At 38.1% G+C, this 15,826-nt stretch overlaps 1 protein-coding gene and 1 pseudogene across 1 annotated transcript; both read right to left on the bottom strand.

Moving 5' to 3' along the window:
• Positions 1–1,257: 1,257 nt before the first annotated feature.
• Positions 1,258–4,513, bottom strand: LOC110687160. Its single transcript, XM_021863776.1, has 4 exons — positions 4,293–4,513; positions 3,283–3,505; positions 2,980–3,174; positions 1,258–2,850 (listed from the first exon to the last, which is right to left on the bottom strand). Exons 1-4 carry the CDS (start codon positions 4,511–4,513, stop codon positions 1,258–1,260), a joined length of 2,232 nt encoding a protein of 743 aa, XP_021719468.1.
• A 628-nt stretch (positions 4,514–5,141) lies between these two features.
• LOC110687286 lies at positions 5,142–8,206 on the bottom strand (annotated as a pseudogene).
• Positions 8,207–15,826: the final 7,620 nt, after the last annotated feature.

Below are 15,826 nucleotides of genomic sequence, written 5' to 3'. Positions count from 1 at the left end.
TCATCCGAGGGAACGACTACCTTGGACACAATGCCAGGGCGACGATCATCTGAAGTACAAGGCATCATTATGCAATACTTCAGAGGTGCAATCGCCACCCGGAATTGACTCGCCGAAGCATAGGGCATCACTATGCAATGCCTCGGGCATTTTATCAATTCCTATTTTCGGCTATGTCTTAGGTGAGCCTGTGACCTCTTCGCCGAGAGTAGCAAATCCGTCCGAGGTACAGGGCATCATTATGCAATACCTCGAGGTTCTATTTGTTACTCTCATATCGGCAGGTTCTTCGGCTTGCCGAAGTACAGTGCATTGCAATGCAATACTTCGGACAGCACCGGGTGTAAACCTTGAGTTTTTTCAAAAATCGGCAAAGACAGAAATAATGAAAGCAGAATAAAATTATGAATAACTACGGCTCAAGGGCCTTTCACTGATCTGAAGAGAATGTACTTACACAGATTTTTACACATGGAATTTTCTAAGTATATCTGCGTTCTAGTGGTTTTTCAACTCAGTTCCATCTAACTGCCAAAGGCGATAAGTTCCTGGTTGGAGCTCATCATATATTTCATAAGGCCCTTCTCAGTTAGCTGAGAGTTTTCCATGGATGCGGCTTTTCTGAACAGCGGCAACATTTCGAAGAACAAGATCCCCAACCTTGAGGAGTCTTGGCTGGACTCTTCGGTTGTAGAATTTGTTGATTCTCTGTTTGTACGCTGCCATTCTGTCCCTTGCCGAATCTCGGTTCTCGTCTAAGAAATCGAGGGACTCTTTCATGAGATGCTCGTTCTCCTCGGCTGAGAACTGATTGACTCTAAGACTTTCTGAGCCAATTTCCACTGGCAAAACGGCTTCGGATCCATACACCAATTCAAAAGGTGAATGCTCCGTGGCCTCTTTTTTAGTTGTCCGAAGTGACCATAGAGTTCCAGGAAGCTCTTCTATCCACTTGGACTTTTGATCTTCAACTCTCTTTTTGAGAGCGTTGAGTATCTGTTTATTTGCAGCTTCGGCCTGGCCATTACTTAAAGGATGGCAGACTGCCGAATATGCCAGCTTTATGCCGAACTGATCTGTGTACCGCCTCAGCGGCAGATTGTCAAATTGCCTTCCATGATCGAAGACAAACACTTTTGGAATGCCGAAGCGCGTGATGATATTCTGCCAAATAAATTTCCTGACCGTTTGCTCAGTTATGTTTGAAGCTGCCTCGGCTTCCATCCATTTGCTGAAGTAGTCGATTCCGACTATCAATCATTTTTTCCGATAAGGTGCCTCGAGAAATGGTCCTAGAATATCCAACCCCCATTGAGCAAAAGGGAGTGGATTCAGGATCGGCTGAAGGTCCCTTGAAGGCCGATGAATAACAGGTGCGAATTTTTGGCATTTTTCGCATTTCCGCACCAAGTCCTTGGCATCTTGGATCATGGTTGGCCAATAATATCCTGCCCGTAATGCTTTATGGGCTAGGGTCCTCCCCCCTATGTGGTTTCCACAGATGCCAAAATGGATCTCCCGAAGGATATAATCCGCATTCGTTGGACCCACACATTTGAGCAATGGGGCGGAGAAGGATTTTTTCAGCAGCTCTCCCTTGTAGATAATGAACCATGAGCCAACCCTTTTCATTTTTGTGGCTAGGTTCCTATCCTCGGGGAGCGTTCCTTGAAGCTTATAAGCTAGGATGGGGTCCATCCAGCTGGGTTCAGCTTCAGCGCATTGGACCTCAATTTCTTGGTCAATGCTTCTGTTTCGCCGCACCTCCACATATACGGATCGGTTCAGCTCAGTCAGAGTTGAACTTGCAAGTTTGGAGAGCGCATCGGCTTGAGCATTCTGACCCCTTGGGATTAGCTCAATTTCAAAAGTTCTCAGCTTCGCTATGACTGATTTAATCTTGGCAAGATAAGAGATCATGGAGGGCTCCTTAGCTTCATACTCGCCCCGAATCTGATTAGCGACCAGCTGAGAGTCTGTTTTTAAACAGACATGTTCGGCTTCGAGAGCTATGCACAGTTCTAAGCCAGCAACTGCTGCTTCATATTCTGCTTCGTTGTTGGAAGCCTTAAATGAAAATTTGAGTGCATACTTGAAGTTTCTGCCTTCGAGAGAGGTGATTACCACCCTAGCTCCCGAACCATTTATGGTGGCTGAGCCATCCGTAAACACAATCCAAGTCCCCTTCCCTTCGTCGAGTGTTTCCTGGTAGGAACATTCGGCTAGGAAGTCTGCTAGGGCTTGGGCCTTGATTGCTGCCCTCGGCTGGTAGCTTATGCTGAACTCAGTGAGCTCGAAGGCCCACTTTGTTAGCCTGCCTGATTTCTCAACTTTGCCGAGGACTTTTTCCAGCGGTTGATCTGTTAAGACAACTATTTGACGTGAGTCAAAATAAGGTCTTAACTTCCGAGCTGCCACTACCACTGCATATGCAACTTTTTCGAGCAGAGGGTAGCGCGTTTCGGCATCAGTCAAAGTATGACTGACGAAATAGATCGGTTGCTGAACCTTTTCTTCTTCCTTCAGCAGCACCGCACTCACTGTAGCAGGGCTAACTGCCACATATAAGTACAAGAATTCTCCTTCGGCTGGCCTCGCCAGTGTCGGGAGGTTAGCCAAGTGTTCTCGGAGCTGCTGGAAGGCTACTTTTTGCTCATCTTCCCATATGAGCTCCTTGGATTTTGGAAATTTCAGCGCTTTGAAGAAGGGCAAGCCTTTATCCGAGGCTTTTGAGATGAACCTGGATAAGGCAGCCATCCTCCCAGTAAGACGCTGAATGTCCCTTTTTGTCTTCGGCTCGGGAAGATCAAGAGCTGCTTGAACTTTGGCGGGATTGGCATCAATCCCCCTCTTGCTGACCATGAAACCCAGGAATTTCCCAGACCTCACGCCGAAGACACATTTCTTCGGATTCAGCTTCATTTGGTGTTTTCTTAGAGTGGTGAACGTTTCGGTTAGGTCTGCAACATGGTCTCTCGCCTCTTTGCTCTTGACGATGGAATCGTCAACATAGACTTCCATGTTGCGGCCTTTTTGCTCGACAAACACCTGGTCCACCAGTCTCTGATATGTAGCCCCGACATTCTTCAGGCCGAAGGGCATCATTTTATAGTTATACACCCCGACGCTTGTAACAAATGCCGTTTTTGCTCTGTCATCGGGGTGCATGAAAATCTGATGGTACCCAGAAAATGCGTCCATGAAACTGAGCAGAGCATGGCCACTTGTCGAGTCGACCAGCTGATCAATTCTCGGCAAGGGATAAAAGTCCTTCGGACAGACTCTATTCAGGTCCGTGAAGTCAACGCACATTCTCCAGGTGTCATTAGCTTTGTGAACCATTACTACATTCGCCAGCCATTCAGGGTACTGGTAAGGTTCAATGAACCTTGCTTCCAGAAGCTTTTTAACTTCAGCTGCGATGTCTTGGTTCTTCTGAGCGGAGTAGTTCCGCTTCTTTGATTTGAGAATGCCGGAAATGTTGATGCAAAGGTAAGTCAAATACCTGACAAGAATCCCACTCATTTGATTTTAACTCACAAACTCTTCGAATTCTTCCCAGACCAATTACAAACCGCCAAATATCCACTAAGTTCACTCCACTTCCCCACTATCATTAATTAACCGTCATTAAGGTTAATTAATCATTATTAACGGTTATTAAAACCGTACAAATTCTCAAAAACATTTAAATTATTTTCATTTATTTCCCTCCAAATCCCTCAGCAGCTGAAACCCGACCCGTTATCCTCACGAATCGGGTCTGGGGGGCAAGTTGTTTGGGGTCCAAATAACTTGTATTTGGGCCCAGTCCACAATGAAAATAATTAAAGCCTAAAAGGCAAGGTTCAACCCTCATTACAAATTAGCCAAGTCAGGTATAGCAAGGCCCAATCAAATGGCAACCCATTTGATTCCTCAAGCCCAATCCATCTAATTGGAGCAAGGTATAAAAGCTTTCATTTTTGCACAATTACATTCATTCACAAGAAATGCCTCAAGCAACAAACTCTCTTGCATAGCTTTTCTCTCATTATCTTACATCCGTACTGACTTCGGCATCGGAGGGGCCTTCCTCGGCACAACCCCCGAGACCAGTTTACGTGTGTTTAGTTGTGCAGGAAATCCCCAATTCGGTCACCACACGAATTGGGCTTCATCTCCACTCATCCGAAGGGCCTGCCGAAGGTCCATTGTTTTCAAACCGAAACATTTCTTGTACAAATTAAAGAAATCATAAGAACATAAGCCAATAATATTGTAGGTAGAGTTTGAAGATTTTGGATGCTTACAAGGTACCGACAATTTTGCTAGCCAGTGTTTGAGTTCGATCAATGTTAAATAGCCTTGCCATACCAAAATCCGCGATCTTTGGATAGAAATCCTCGTCTAGGAGAATATTTGCAGCTTTAAGGTCACGACGTATGATTTTTAGTCTAGAATTTTCACGGAGGTACAAGATCCTTCTAGCTATACCATAATGTATGAATTTGTACCGTGTTTCCCATTGCATAGACTAACGACTTAATGAATCTGCATTTTATTAAATGTAACAAAATTTTAGAAAATCTTATTATTCCCCTTGAGGTACCAAATTCTGCATATCCCAAATCATCTAGTATAACAATGCACCACAATTATTTAACGTACCATCATTCTGTCACAACTTCTTGTATACTCTTTCTACCCGGAATTAAACAGATTTATTAGTACCTCCGTTGTATTAGCATGACATTACTAGTACTTCATATGAATTTATATTAAAAGAAGAGTTCATCACTCACCAAATGTAAACTTATCAAGGCTTCTATTAGCAACGAGCTAGTAGATGAGAATCAGTAGCCAGTCAGTTGTTCTGCCATCTTTGACAGCGCCTCCAGCTTTTCCGTATAAGAGAAACCTTCCTCAAGCATTGAGTGCAAGTAATGCTCATTTTACAGAGGTGTTCACTAATGTGAATGGCAGGTAATTTTATTACATGAAAGCTCTGCTACTTAGGAGGCTGATTGATTATGCTCGTAATGCTTAAAACCTGTATATAGGGATTGTTTTACACAACAAATGATTCTACTTTGACGTGGATCCAAAAGTATCTCTGTGTGTGTATGTCTGCATGATAGTTTGCCAAGACTGCCTAAATATAGCATATAAATGTCTGCATATATAGTATCACTGTGGGAGGGTCTCCACAAAACATCATACGGTGTAACAACTTATTACACAAGAAGAGCTTAAAATATTACAATTTCATACAGTATATACATATTCACCATAAGTTGGCTAATACATGCAATAAAAAGAAACAATGTAATATGTATATCTTATAAAGCTGCAGACACAGTTTATAACTTCGCAGTATATAACCTTGAGTGGACCTTGATCTCTATTATCGAGGGTAGAGCTCTGTCACAGAAGCGTCATTAACTGACAATGATCTGCTATTTGATTGATCTGAGGAATTGTCTTGTGAAGGTTCACTTAGTAGCATGGGACGATTTTGTATGAAAAATGCTGGTTGCAAAGGCACTTCCACGGTCATAGTGTAGCTACTTAGCATAAGAGATACTGAAGACATGGTTGGTCTATCGGCCATGTTATTCTGGACACACAGTAAACCGATGTGTATGCATCTCAGTATCTCAGCACTAAAAGCAGGGGATAGTGCAGGGTCAACAAGATTCCACGCTTTGCCTTCTTGCCAGTTTTTCCATGCCTAAGACATCGTAATTTCAATGTTAAGGAAGCTTGGTTTGTGTTAATTAATATTTATATAAGTTGAGTGTAAGAATTGATGGTCACACTTACATAAGCAAGCAGATTTTCCTGATTTTCTCCAATTTGGAAAGAGCTAATCTTTTGGCCACTAACAATCTCCAAAATAAGTACACCAAAGCTGAAGACATCCGACTTCAATGACATCTGACCTTGGATCAAATACTCGGGTGGCATGTAACCACTAACAAACCAATGTCATGTTTCAAAGTTAAGGTTTCAAACAATTAATAGTAATCTCAACATTGAATAAAGCTGCTATGCTATGATACTTACTGGGTACCAACTACTTTGCTTGTCACTGCTTGAGATTGGTCAGTCTTAAACAACTTTGCTAGGCCGAAATCTGCAATCTTAGGAATAAAATCTGCGTCTAGCAGAACATTAGCAGCTTTCAAGTCACAGTGTATTATCCGCTGTTGTGAATCTTCATGGAGGTATAAGAGTCCTCTAGCAACGCCATTAATGATTTTAAGGCGTGTTTCCAAGTGCATAGATGCACGATGCTCCGGGTCTGTATTTACGTACAAGCAAGACTTAGATGATTTTGCCAAACCACTTTATGAAAAGAAAAAGATAGGACAACCATAAGCAGTAAATACTAACCAAACAGATAAGAAGCATTTCATCTTCTTCAAAGCAGAATCCGAGAAGTCTCACTAGATTCCTGTGATGCAACTTGGCTTAATCATTTTCTCTCCTCTACTTAATATGTGTGCCTAAATTGAACGCGTCAACTAAAGAAAAACGGAGGAAGTATAATTTATTCAACGATAAGTTATAAGACTTTGCGGAAAGGTACCAAAACAACTCTTTCAAGATCAATACCCGTATCTCACTTAACAATAGTATGAGCTACCATATTAAATGCTTTTCTAAGATGTGACAAATTAACGAAATCGAAAGAAGTACTATCTTGCTTGATATCATCATAGATTAGATGGATAGGAGAAATACCACACCATGACCCCTTCAAAGCATGAATGATAGTATCAGCATCGCTTTCCACCCATACTTGACTATGTCAGAATTTCATTTTTGAACTGCTCTTCCCCTAGAACTGCATCCCGTTCGAACCTCTTAACTGCTATTTCTTGTCCATCAGTCAGCTTCCCCTGATTATAAAAATAACAAAGATTTATTCTTATTAGTTCTTGCATTGGATGGTATAAATCCTGGACAATTTCTGAACATATAACTTTTAAAATTGGACTGCTACTAGTCTAATAGATAAGAATTCTTGCTTACTGTGAAAATTTCCAGAAAACTTTCTCTGCTTCTTCCATCGTACAAAGATAGAGATGGAAGCTATGATAAGGATGAGTACTAATGATGCAACAATTGGAACAACGATAGCAATTTTTTTATGTGAGTTGCTACTACTTGCACCTACAAAAAAGAAAAAAACAAAACACAAATCCATGATAGAGTTAGGACTAACTATAATACTGAAAGAGAACTAAGTTAACCAGAGAACCAAAATTTTTATGCATATTTTCTTACCATGTGCAGAAGATGTAGCATTTCTGTTGGAGCCGGGTGGAGTAGCGACATAAGTTACATTCTTATAGAAAGGATAAAGTTCATAACGAAGATTGCAACTAGGCGAAATCACTCTTCCTCCTTTAGCCATAACGAAAGGACTAGAGGTGATAAAAAACTGTGTGAAGACACTCAAAGTGATATTTTTCACACACTTAACACAGTCGAGCCTAGTCAAGTCAGGACTACACTGAACAAGACCATACAAGGATTGGTTGGCAGTAAGTTTCGTGTTTCCGGTAGCAAATTTGAGAACAGAATTGCCTAATGAAGCTTTGTTTTGCAAAGAGGTCATTAATGTATTAAGTGAACTATTTAACTTGTGAATATTATCAGTAACATTGCCATCAAACCGAAGAGCCCAAAATGGCCTATCTGTTAAAACATGAAACAGACTGATGTTTGTGAAATATATTACACAGTTCTCAGAATACCCGAGTGCCTTTATACTGTTGGGACAGACTGAAAGCAGAGTAGTAGCAGAAGAACGGACACAATCACGACAATCATCGACTGAGACATCGGCCCTGCAGAGGGACATGGCTTCGACTTTGTTGGGTTGTTGGCCGGCGGTGAATTGAGGGCTGTTTTAAGGTTTGTTAGATAAGCATTGGGAGTGGAGTCATTGTGTCCACACGCATTATAGAGAAACTCAAATAATTGAGCAGAAGTTTTGGGGATTACATGAAGTAGTTGAACCACAAATACTAAGAAGAATAACTTGGTTAATTCCATGTTTGCTATGAATGTGATTCAGATGGTAGCTAACAGAGGTCTATAGATGAATATTAAATGATGAAAAGGGTTAATCGGGTCATAAAAATATTTTATATGACGAAAAGGGTAAGTCGGGTACTCGGGTCACAGGTTGTTATCATACGAGTCATAGCGAAGTTGCCTTATATTCTGTTGGTATTTATAAACAACTTGGAGTGTTTTAATAAACTATTAGTTAAATACTAGTGTTTTATCTTTTGAGAATCAAAACACGAAGGTTGGAATAAAAGAAGTGAATTGTTAAACATCGTCCGCAAATTTTTACATAAAGCTCACAAATTTTAATGAATTGATACTTTTGCCCTTTTTTCTAATTTTTACCGAAAACGTAATTCTCTCCCACGAAAAATGTGGAGTCGGAGTGGATCGCCGAGGGACACCAAAGAGCCGACGGACATCAGCGAACCTTTATTATCGCTGGAAAGCGGCGTAAAATGGGGGGAAAATACAAAATTTAGGGGTGGCGTCTTGCCGGGACGCGGTCACCATGAGAGTAATACGAAGTATCATAAATAGTCAGAATTTCAGAATGCATTTGGTCAAAGCCGCCACTCCGTTAATAAAATAATGCACTCATCCACAACTCCACAAGTGGAGCATGGTTATGGTATGGAACAATGAGGGTGTTTGCTGGCCGCGGAGCTAGTTGTCACACTATGGATTAGTGCGTCCTCTATCACATTGGATTCGTCCTATAAGAGAATTATTACTTTTTTAAGTTTTGATTGGGTTTGATAATGTAATCTATGAATTCAATCTTATTCCATACATCTTTAATCCACGTAGATATGTAAGGTTCGGTTCATTTCACCTTTAAAATAATAATATTAAGTAAAAATAATTTTACTTAAGTAAAAATAATTTTACTTAAGTAAAAATAATTTCAGTTCAATAAAAATAAGTTTAGTCTAGTAAAAATTATTTTAGTTTAGTAAAAATAAGTTCAGTTCAATAAAATTCAGTAACTTTAAAGAATAAATATAACATAAAATCAGTAAAAATAATTTCAATTAAGCAAAAATATTTTTTGTTTAGTAAAATTAATTTCGATTTAGGAAACATAATGTGGAAAGCTAAACGTCGCCCTCGAATATCTAACTAACGCCCGCAAATAAAATATATTTTACAAATTTACCCTTGTATTTTTAAAAAAAAAAAAATTAACCCCCTCAAACATAATTTACCCACCCTCACTACCTCTTCTCTCTCTAAACCACCACCACCACTTCCTTTTACCACTCACTACTACCACCACCACCACCTCCTCCTTTAGCCACCAACCACCACCTCCTTTAATCTTTGGTTTCTAGTTCTACACAGTCATAGATATGACGAGGAAGGACAAGGGGAAGGCGGTCGGCGAAGACAAGATTTTTTTATATTATTTTCTGAAATCGGGTTCAAACGCCCAATTTTTTCGAACAACCTAGGCTCAAACGCCTATTTCATTCGAACAACCGTATGATTGTACGAAAGATTTGGACGGTTGAGATGAAACGCTTAGAAAATTCAAACAACCACAACAATTAAAAAAAAATAGAAACCCAGGCAAACGCCTAGGATTTTTGAAAACCCAAGGCTAAAATGCCTAGTTTTTTCGAAACTTCCTAGGACGTTTGAAAAAACTAGGCGTTTCGGCCTAGGGTTTTCGAAAATCCTAGGCGTTTTCCTAGGTTTCGAATTTTTAATTTTTTTATCAGCACACACCGAGTCCATATGGTCCGATGAGCCTTCGGCGAGCAACATAGGTTGTGTTTCCAGTATTTCGTCGTCGTCCATAAGATCCAATAAATTTGATTTTGCAAAATTTTAATAATTTGTTTGATTTTGAAAATCACGGTGGTTGCATGGTCCCATGATCGTTGGTGGTCGTTGACCATTGGAGATAACGGTTAAAATTTTTGTGTACGGTAAAAGTGTGAAATTGAGGTAAAATGAATTATTTTAATAATGGTTATTATAAGGATAAGTACGTAATTTTATGTTATTATGCGGCCGTTAGTTAGATATTCGAGGGCGATATTTAACAACCTCAATTCAACAAAAATAAGGTGAAGTAAATAGGGCTTAATGGATTAACTATTCCACTTTAAAGGAATAAGAAAACTAACATATTTGACTATTTAATATAATTTTTAAGTCATTGAATAATTACATTTCCATTAGCATTCTTCATTTCCACATAAGCTCTATTTTATATCATTTGGGTGCAAAACTGCAAAATGTAGTAACACTACAAGGAAACAGCTGGATTCCGTCGGAAACATAGGAAATTCCGTCGGAATCAAGCCTTCCGTCGGAATAGGTCTGTCGCAGCACTCTTTGTTGGAAATTCGACCGTTTCCGGCGGAAATTTCGTTGGAAGAGGTGATTCCGACGGAATTTCCGACGGATCTAATTCTATCGGCGCTATTTTTTACTTTAATTGAAATTTCGTCGGAGGTGGATTGGTTTCCGACGGAATTTTCCGTCGGAATAGGTATATTCCGACGAGAATTTTTGTCGGAAGAGGAATATTTTGACGTAAATTTTCGTCGGAAAAATCAATAAAAAAATAAAAAAAAAAACAGTCCCCCACCCCACCCTGCCTAGACCACCCCTACTCCATTCCCACACCCAGCGCCACCCCCCTTCCCACCCACACCACCACCAGCCAACTCCACTTCCTGCCCCCTACCCCCTACCCACCACCAGCCCACCCCACCCCCGTGCCCCTACCCCCACGCCACCACCAGCCCACCCCCACCCCCCTGCCCTACCAGCCCACCCCACCCCTTGCCCCCCTGAACTACCCCCCTACCCACCCACACCAACACACTACCCCCCTACCCCCTGCCCCTAAACTGGACCACCATCCCACACCCACCCACCTTAACCCATCAGTCCCCCTAACCCGTACCACAACCCCACAACCACCACCCAAACCCGAAATTTTTCAAAAATACCCGAAACTACCCAAAAAAACCCGAAACCACCTAGATTTACCACCCAAACCCACGAAACCACCAAAAACACCCACCACCTTCTAAAATCGCCACCCACACATCACACACGCACACACAACAACGTTACACCCAAAAATATATAAAAAAAAAGAAAAAAACAAACGAAAATCGACAAAAAAAATAATAAAACATACCTGATTAATTGAAATGGCTCGAATTTCACCGCGAAAACGGTTTAACAAGGTCAAATTCGGCCATGAAAAGTCTAGATCTAGGCTTTTAAAGGTCGAATTTGGCCTAAAAAACCTTAAATATAAACAAAACAAACTCCGTGGTGGCTAGTAGAGGCGGATACGCAGCGGCGATGGTGGTGGTTCGGTTGCGCAAGGAGACGAGAGGAGAAATGAGAGGGAGAAGATACGAGAAATGAGGAGGAGAAGGAAGGAGAAGGAAAAGAGAGAGAAAGAGACGGCAGAAGAGAGAGAAGAGGAGGAATTCAGAAGAAGAGGAAAGAGAAGAGAAGAGAAGAGGAGAGGAGAGAGGAGGAGAAAGGGGAAGTGGCGGAAATGCAATGGGGGGTTTGGGTTGTTTTACGGTTTAGTTGCTAAAAGATTTTGTTTATTTTTTTAAATAAGATTCCGTCGGAAACTTTATGTACCGACAGAATATTCCCTCGGAAATTTCCGACGGATTTTAATTATGTCGGAAATTCAACGTTTCGACGGAATATTCTGGCGGAAGCTTCCGACGGAATTTATTTCCGTCGGGATATAAATTTTCTGACGAAAATTCCGTCGGAAAGCCCAAAATTTCAGACGGATTTTTATTCCGCAGGAAATCTGTCGAAAATTTCCGAGGGAATATAAATCCGCCGGAATATACAGGATTTCCCACGGAATTTTGGGTCCGTCGGAAAACGTCCGTCGTAATCTGGCCTTTTTCTTGTAGTGTAAACGGTCCTCCTAAAGTACTACCAGGCATAACACGTTACAACAGACGATTAGTTGAAAGTGGAAAATTATACTCGTAGTTAGTACTGTCAAAAACCGAACCGAATTGGTCAAACCAAACCGATTAAAACCGATCCGAATGAGAACCGAACCGATTAAAACCTGTTTTTTTAAAACCAAAAACCGACCCAAACCGCATTTTGGTAAACCCGAAACCGAACCGATCTGATTAACGTTAAACCGTTTAAGAACCGAACCTAATCTAAACCGAACTGAATGGAAACCGAAAATGAATCGAACCGTTTCTAACCCGAAACCGTTTGAACTGGCATAAAAACCGTTTACACCAAACCGTTAACAAACTGCAAACCGTTTGCACCAAACCATTTGTAAACCAAACCATTTATATAACGAACAGCTTATAAACCGAAGTGTTTATGAACCGAATCGCTTATAAATCGAACCGTTTACAAACCACTTACAACAACTCTTCAAATCATGATTATGACACTATTAACTAAATGATCAAATAAGAAGCAGATAATTTAATAATCTGATAGTAAAACAATACTACATTAATGCACTAAACTTTTATAATCTATTTCGTAATAAACTAGTAAGATCAGTATGACTAAACTTGAAACATAATATGATATGTATTTATTAAATCAATGAGAATTTGCATATAATATGATGCCTCAACATGAAGTGATGAAGTCTCGGCTTGATATAAACTTGTTAACCAGCAAAAAGTTAGAAAGTAGTATAAGATTTCAAACCAATACTATTTAATTGCCCGAATCCAAACGACTCGATAAAAATCCGATTTTTTGAAATAAAAAACAGATCTGAATCGTAATTTAGTAAACCTGAAATAAAAACGATCCAAATAATGTTAAATCGTAGAAGAACTGAACCCGTTAACAAACCGAACCAGTTATAAACCGAACTAAAATAAAACTGAAGCAAACAAGAACCGAATTGTTTCTAACCCGAAACTGTTTGAACCGGGATAAAAATCGTTTACACCGAACCGTTAACAACCGCAACCTGTCTGCACCAAACCGTTTACTACCCGGACCTTTTACAACCCAGACCGTTTACAACCCGAACCGAATTTAAACCGGGATAAAAATCGTTTATACCGAACCGTTAACAAATCGCAACCCTTCTACACCGAACCGTTTACTACCCGGACCGTTTACAACCCAAACAGAATTTAAACCGTTCAAGAACCAACCGAAACCGAATCGAACCGATAATATATAAACCGAACTGAAACCTCCCCGTAAGACATTTGAACTGATTTCAAACCGAACCGTCAAACCGTTTTAACAGTACTACTTATAGTAATTTGGATAAGACTCCAATAATGAAAAAGTGGATTATACTTTCAAAGAAATTGATATTTCGTGTATGGACATATGATTTCAATTTTTAAAGCTGAAATTTCTGAAAACAATAAAAAAAAAATGTAAATCACTTTCATCTAATTATTTTAACGCATTTTAACATATTTTACTTGTAATTTAAACTCATGTAATTAATGTGATTCACTATCATGTAAACTTATATTTCCAAAATATAGAATGTGTCTATTCTCTTATATTTTAGATTTTCAGTATATAAAGACACAAACACGACTTAAAGGAAAGAGATAATAATAATTTTAAAAAAATTTAAAGAATTTTAATTCTAAAAGTATGGTTTTTTTTTTTTTTTTTTAAAAAGCCGATTTAAAATAGTGTTATACAAACTGAAAGAGTACTTGTCCAAAAAAAAAAAATTAATAATAATAATAAAAAAGAAATAGTAAAACATACCATCCCTCCTTATTTAATTACTTGCTCCACTTTCCTTTTGCGGCCGCCGTATTTTATTACTTGTTTTATTTCTTTTTTTGGAAATCTTTCACAATACTTTATTTTATTAATTTTTTCTCTCTAAGTGGGCCCTCCAACTATCATACTTTAATATTTTCATATTATTTTTCTCCTACCTATTATACTTTATTCTTTTACCAACCACACTTACTTCATATTTTAATTTTATTATTTTATACTATTATTTCTCCTAATAAAATTCTGTAGATGACTTGGAGAAACTGAGCAAGTGATAAAATACGAAGGGCGTATGCCCAAAGTGGATAAAATAGTAGGAGCTATGTAAAGATGTAACAATTATTGTAAGTATTTAAATCATTCCATATGAAGACTATAATTACTTTTAAAAAAATACACTATTTATAATTTTACAATTTACATGATCTAATCTTGTTTCAAAAAAATAAATAATAATAAGATAAAATAAAATAAAATAATATGTAATTACATGATCTAATCTAATTTATTTATTTATTATATTTTTGGGTGAAATCTAAAAATAACTTCTAATAAGTTGGCCATCCAAAATAGTCAATTGTGGAACAACTTAGGAAAAGTGAAAGTACTAAAGTAGTGCCCCTCTTCAAAGGGAAACGGAAAGAATTGGCGAGTGCACAAATCAACAGTTGACAGTATCATTGACGTAAGAAGGTGGGCACAAAATATTTAAGAGGAGTAGGGTAGGCTTAATTGTTTATACTAATTTATTAATAGTCAATACGGATGAGGTTAGTTTGATATTTTGGTCTTTAGGCTTAACTGAAATCTAATCCTTGGACGATTGAAATGATTAGACTGAAAATCAATGGAGTAATAAAGTAAGATCCCAAAAGCATAAGAATGAAAGCCTCCTTTTTTTTTTTTTTTTACTTGATGTGGTTTAGAATATAAAAAGTAATATAATTCATGTTTGTTCACATCTTAATCTCAAAAAATCAATGTTATGAATTTATGATGATCGTTAGATTAAACAGAGGGAATATGGTTGATCAACAAGTCAATAACCTCGCAAGTAGGGGAACAGCATGTTCCACAAGAGTCTATGTAATAGGGTAGTCTTAGTACAATAATGTTTATCTTCTTTTCTTGGAAATTCATTGTCAAGTTGTCATGTTCTTGTCCTTCTAGACACCACGGAAAAAAAATATTGTGTCAAGCTATAATACATGGAAAAAAATGGACTAAAACAAAAATGGATCACGAGTCAAGCTAAAGGAACGAAATTACCTTGATCAATTGATCTAGTAGTACCCTAAACTCTAGACGTAGTACACAATTACTAATACTACCTCCGTAAACAGTTATTTGCAACGATGGGACATTTTTCCTCTCTACTTTATGTCCCATCGTTGCAAATAACCGTTTACAGAGGTAGTATTAGGTTAGGTCCCGTGTCATGCACGGTAATTTTAAATAACTATTCTTTAATTAACATTATATTTAATTATAAAAAATTAAATCTGGCTAAGTTATATATTAATTTGTAAAATGAATTTATTATGAAAGTCTATTATTAGCAAAATAGATACTTTAAAATGCCTATATATATAACTATTATCCATTCTCTCTTATGTATGTTGCATTTTTTTTTTCTCAATAATCAACTGACTTAAAATATTTTTTCATATCTTTCTTGGCAAGCTTTTCATACAGAAGTTTATGGTATCAATATATATTTGGAAGGATACATTAAATCTTTTATAATCTTTTTTTTTTGAAGGAAAATCTGTTATAATATTTTACTTATGTATAATATTTCTTTCCTATATAGATATTTAAAAAAATCTGAAATAATACAAAGTATTATTCTTGCAATAATATTTTTAAAAAAAAAAAAAATTGGCTGATTCTATGGTAGTCATCTTTAAAATGACTACCATTACAATAATATTTTTTTTTTATTTTTTAATGTCAAAGTTATTTATAAATCATTTAGCTAAAAGTTCATTTATTAATT

This window comes from Chenopodium quinoa, unplaced genomic scaffold (genome assembly GCF_001683475.1).
Source record: "Chenopodium quinoa cultivar QQ74 unplaced genomic scaffold, ASM168347v1, whole genome shotgun sequence".
NCBI lineage: Eukaryota > Viridiplantae > Streptophyta > Magnoliopsida > Caryophyllales > Amaranthaceae > Chenopodium > Chenopodium quinoa.
This window is presented reverse-complemented; position numbering and strand designations above follow the sequence as displayed.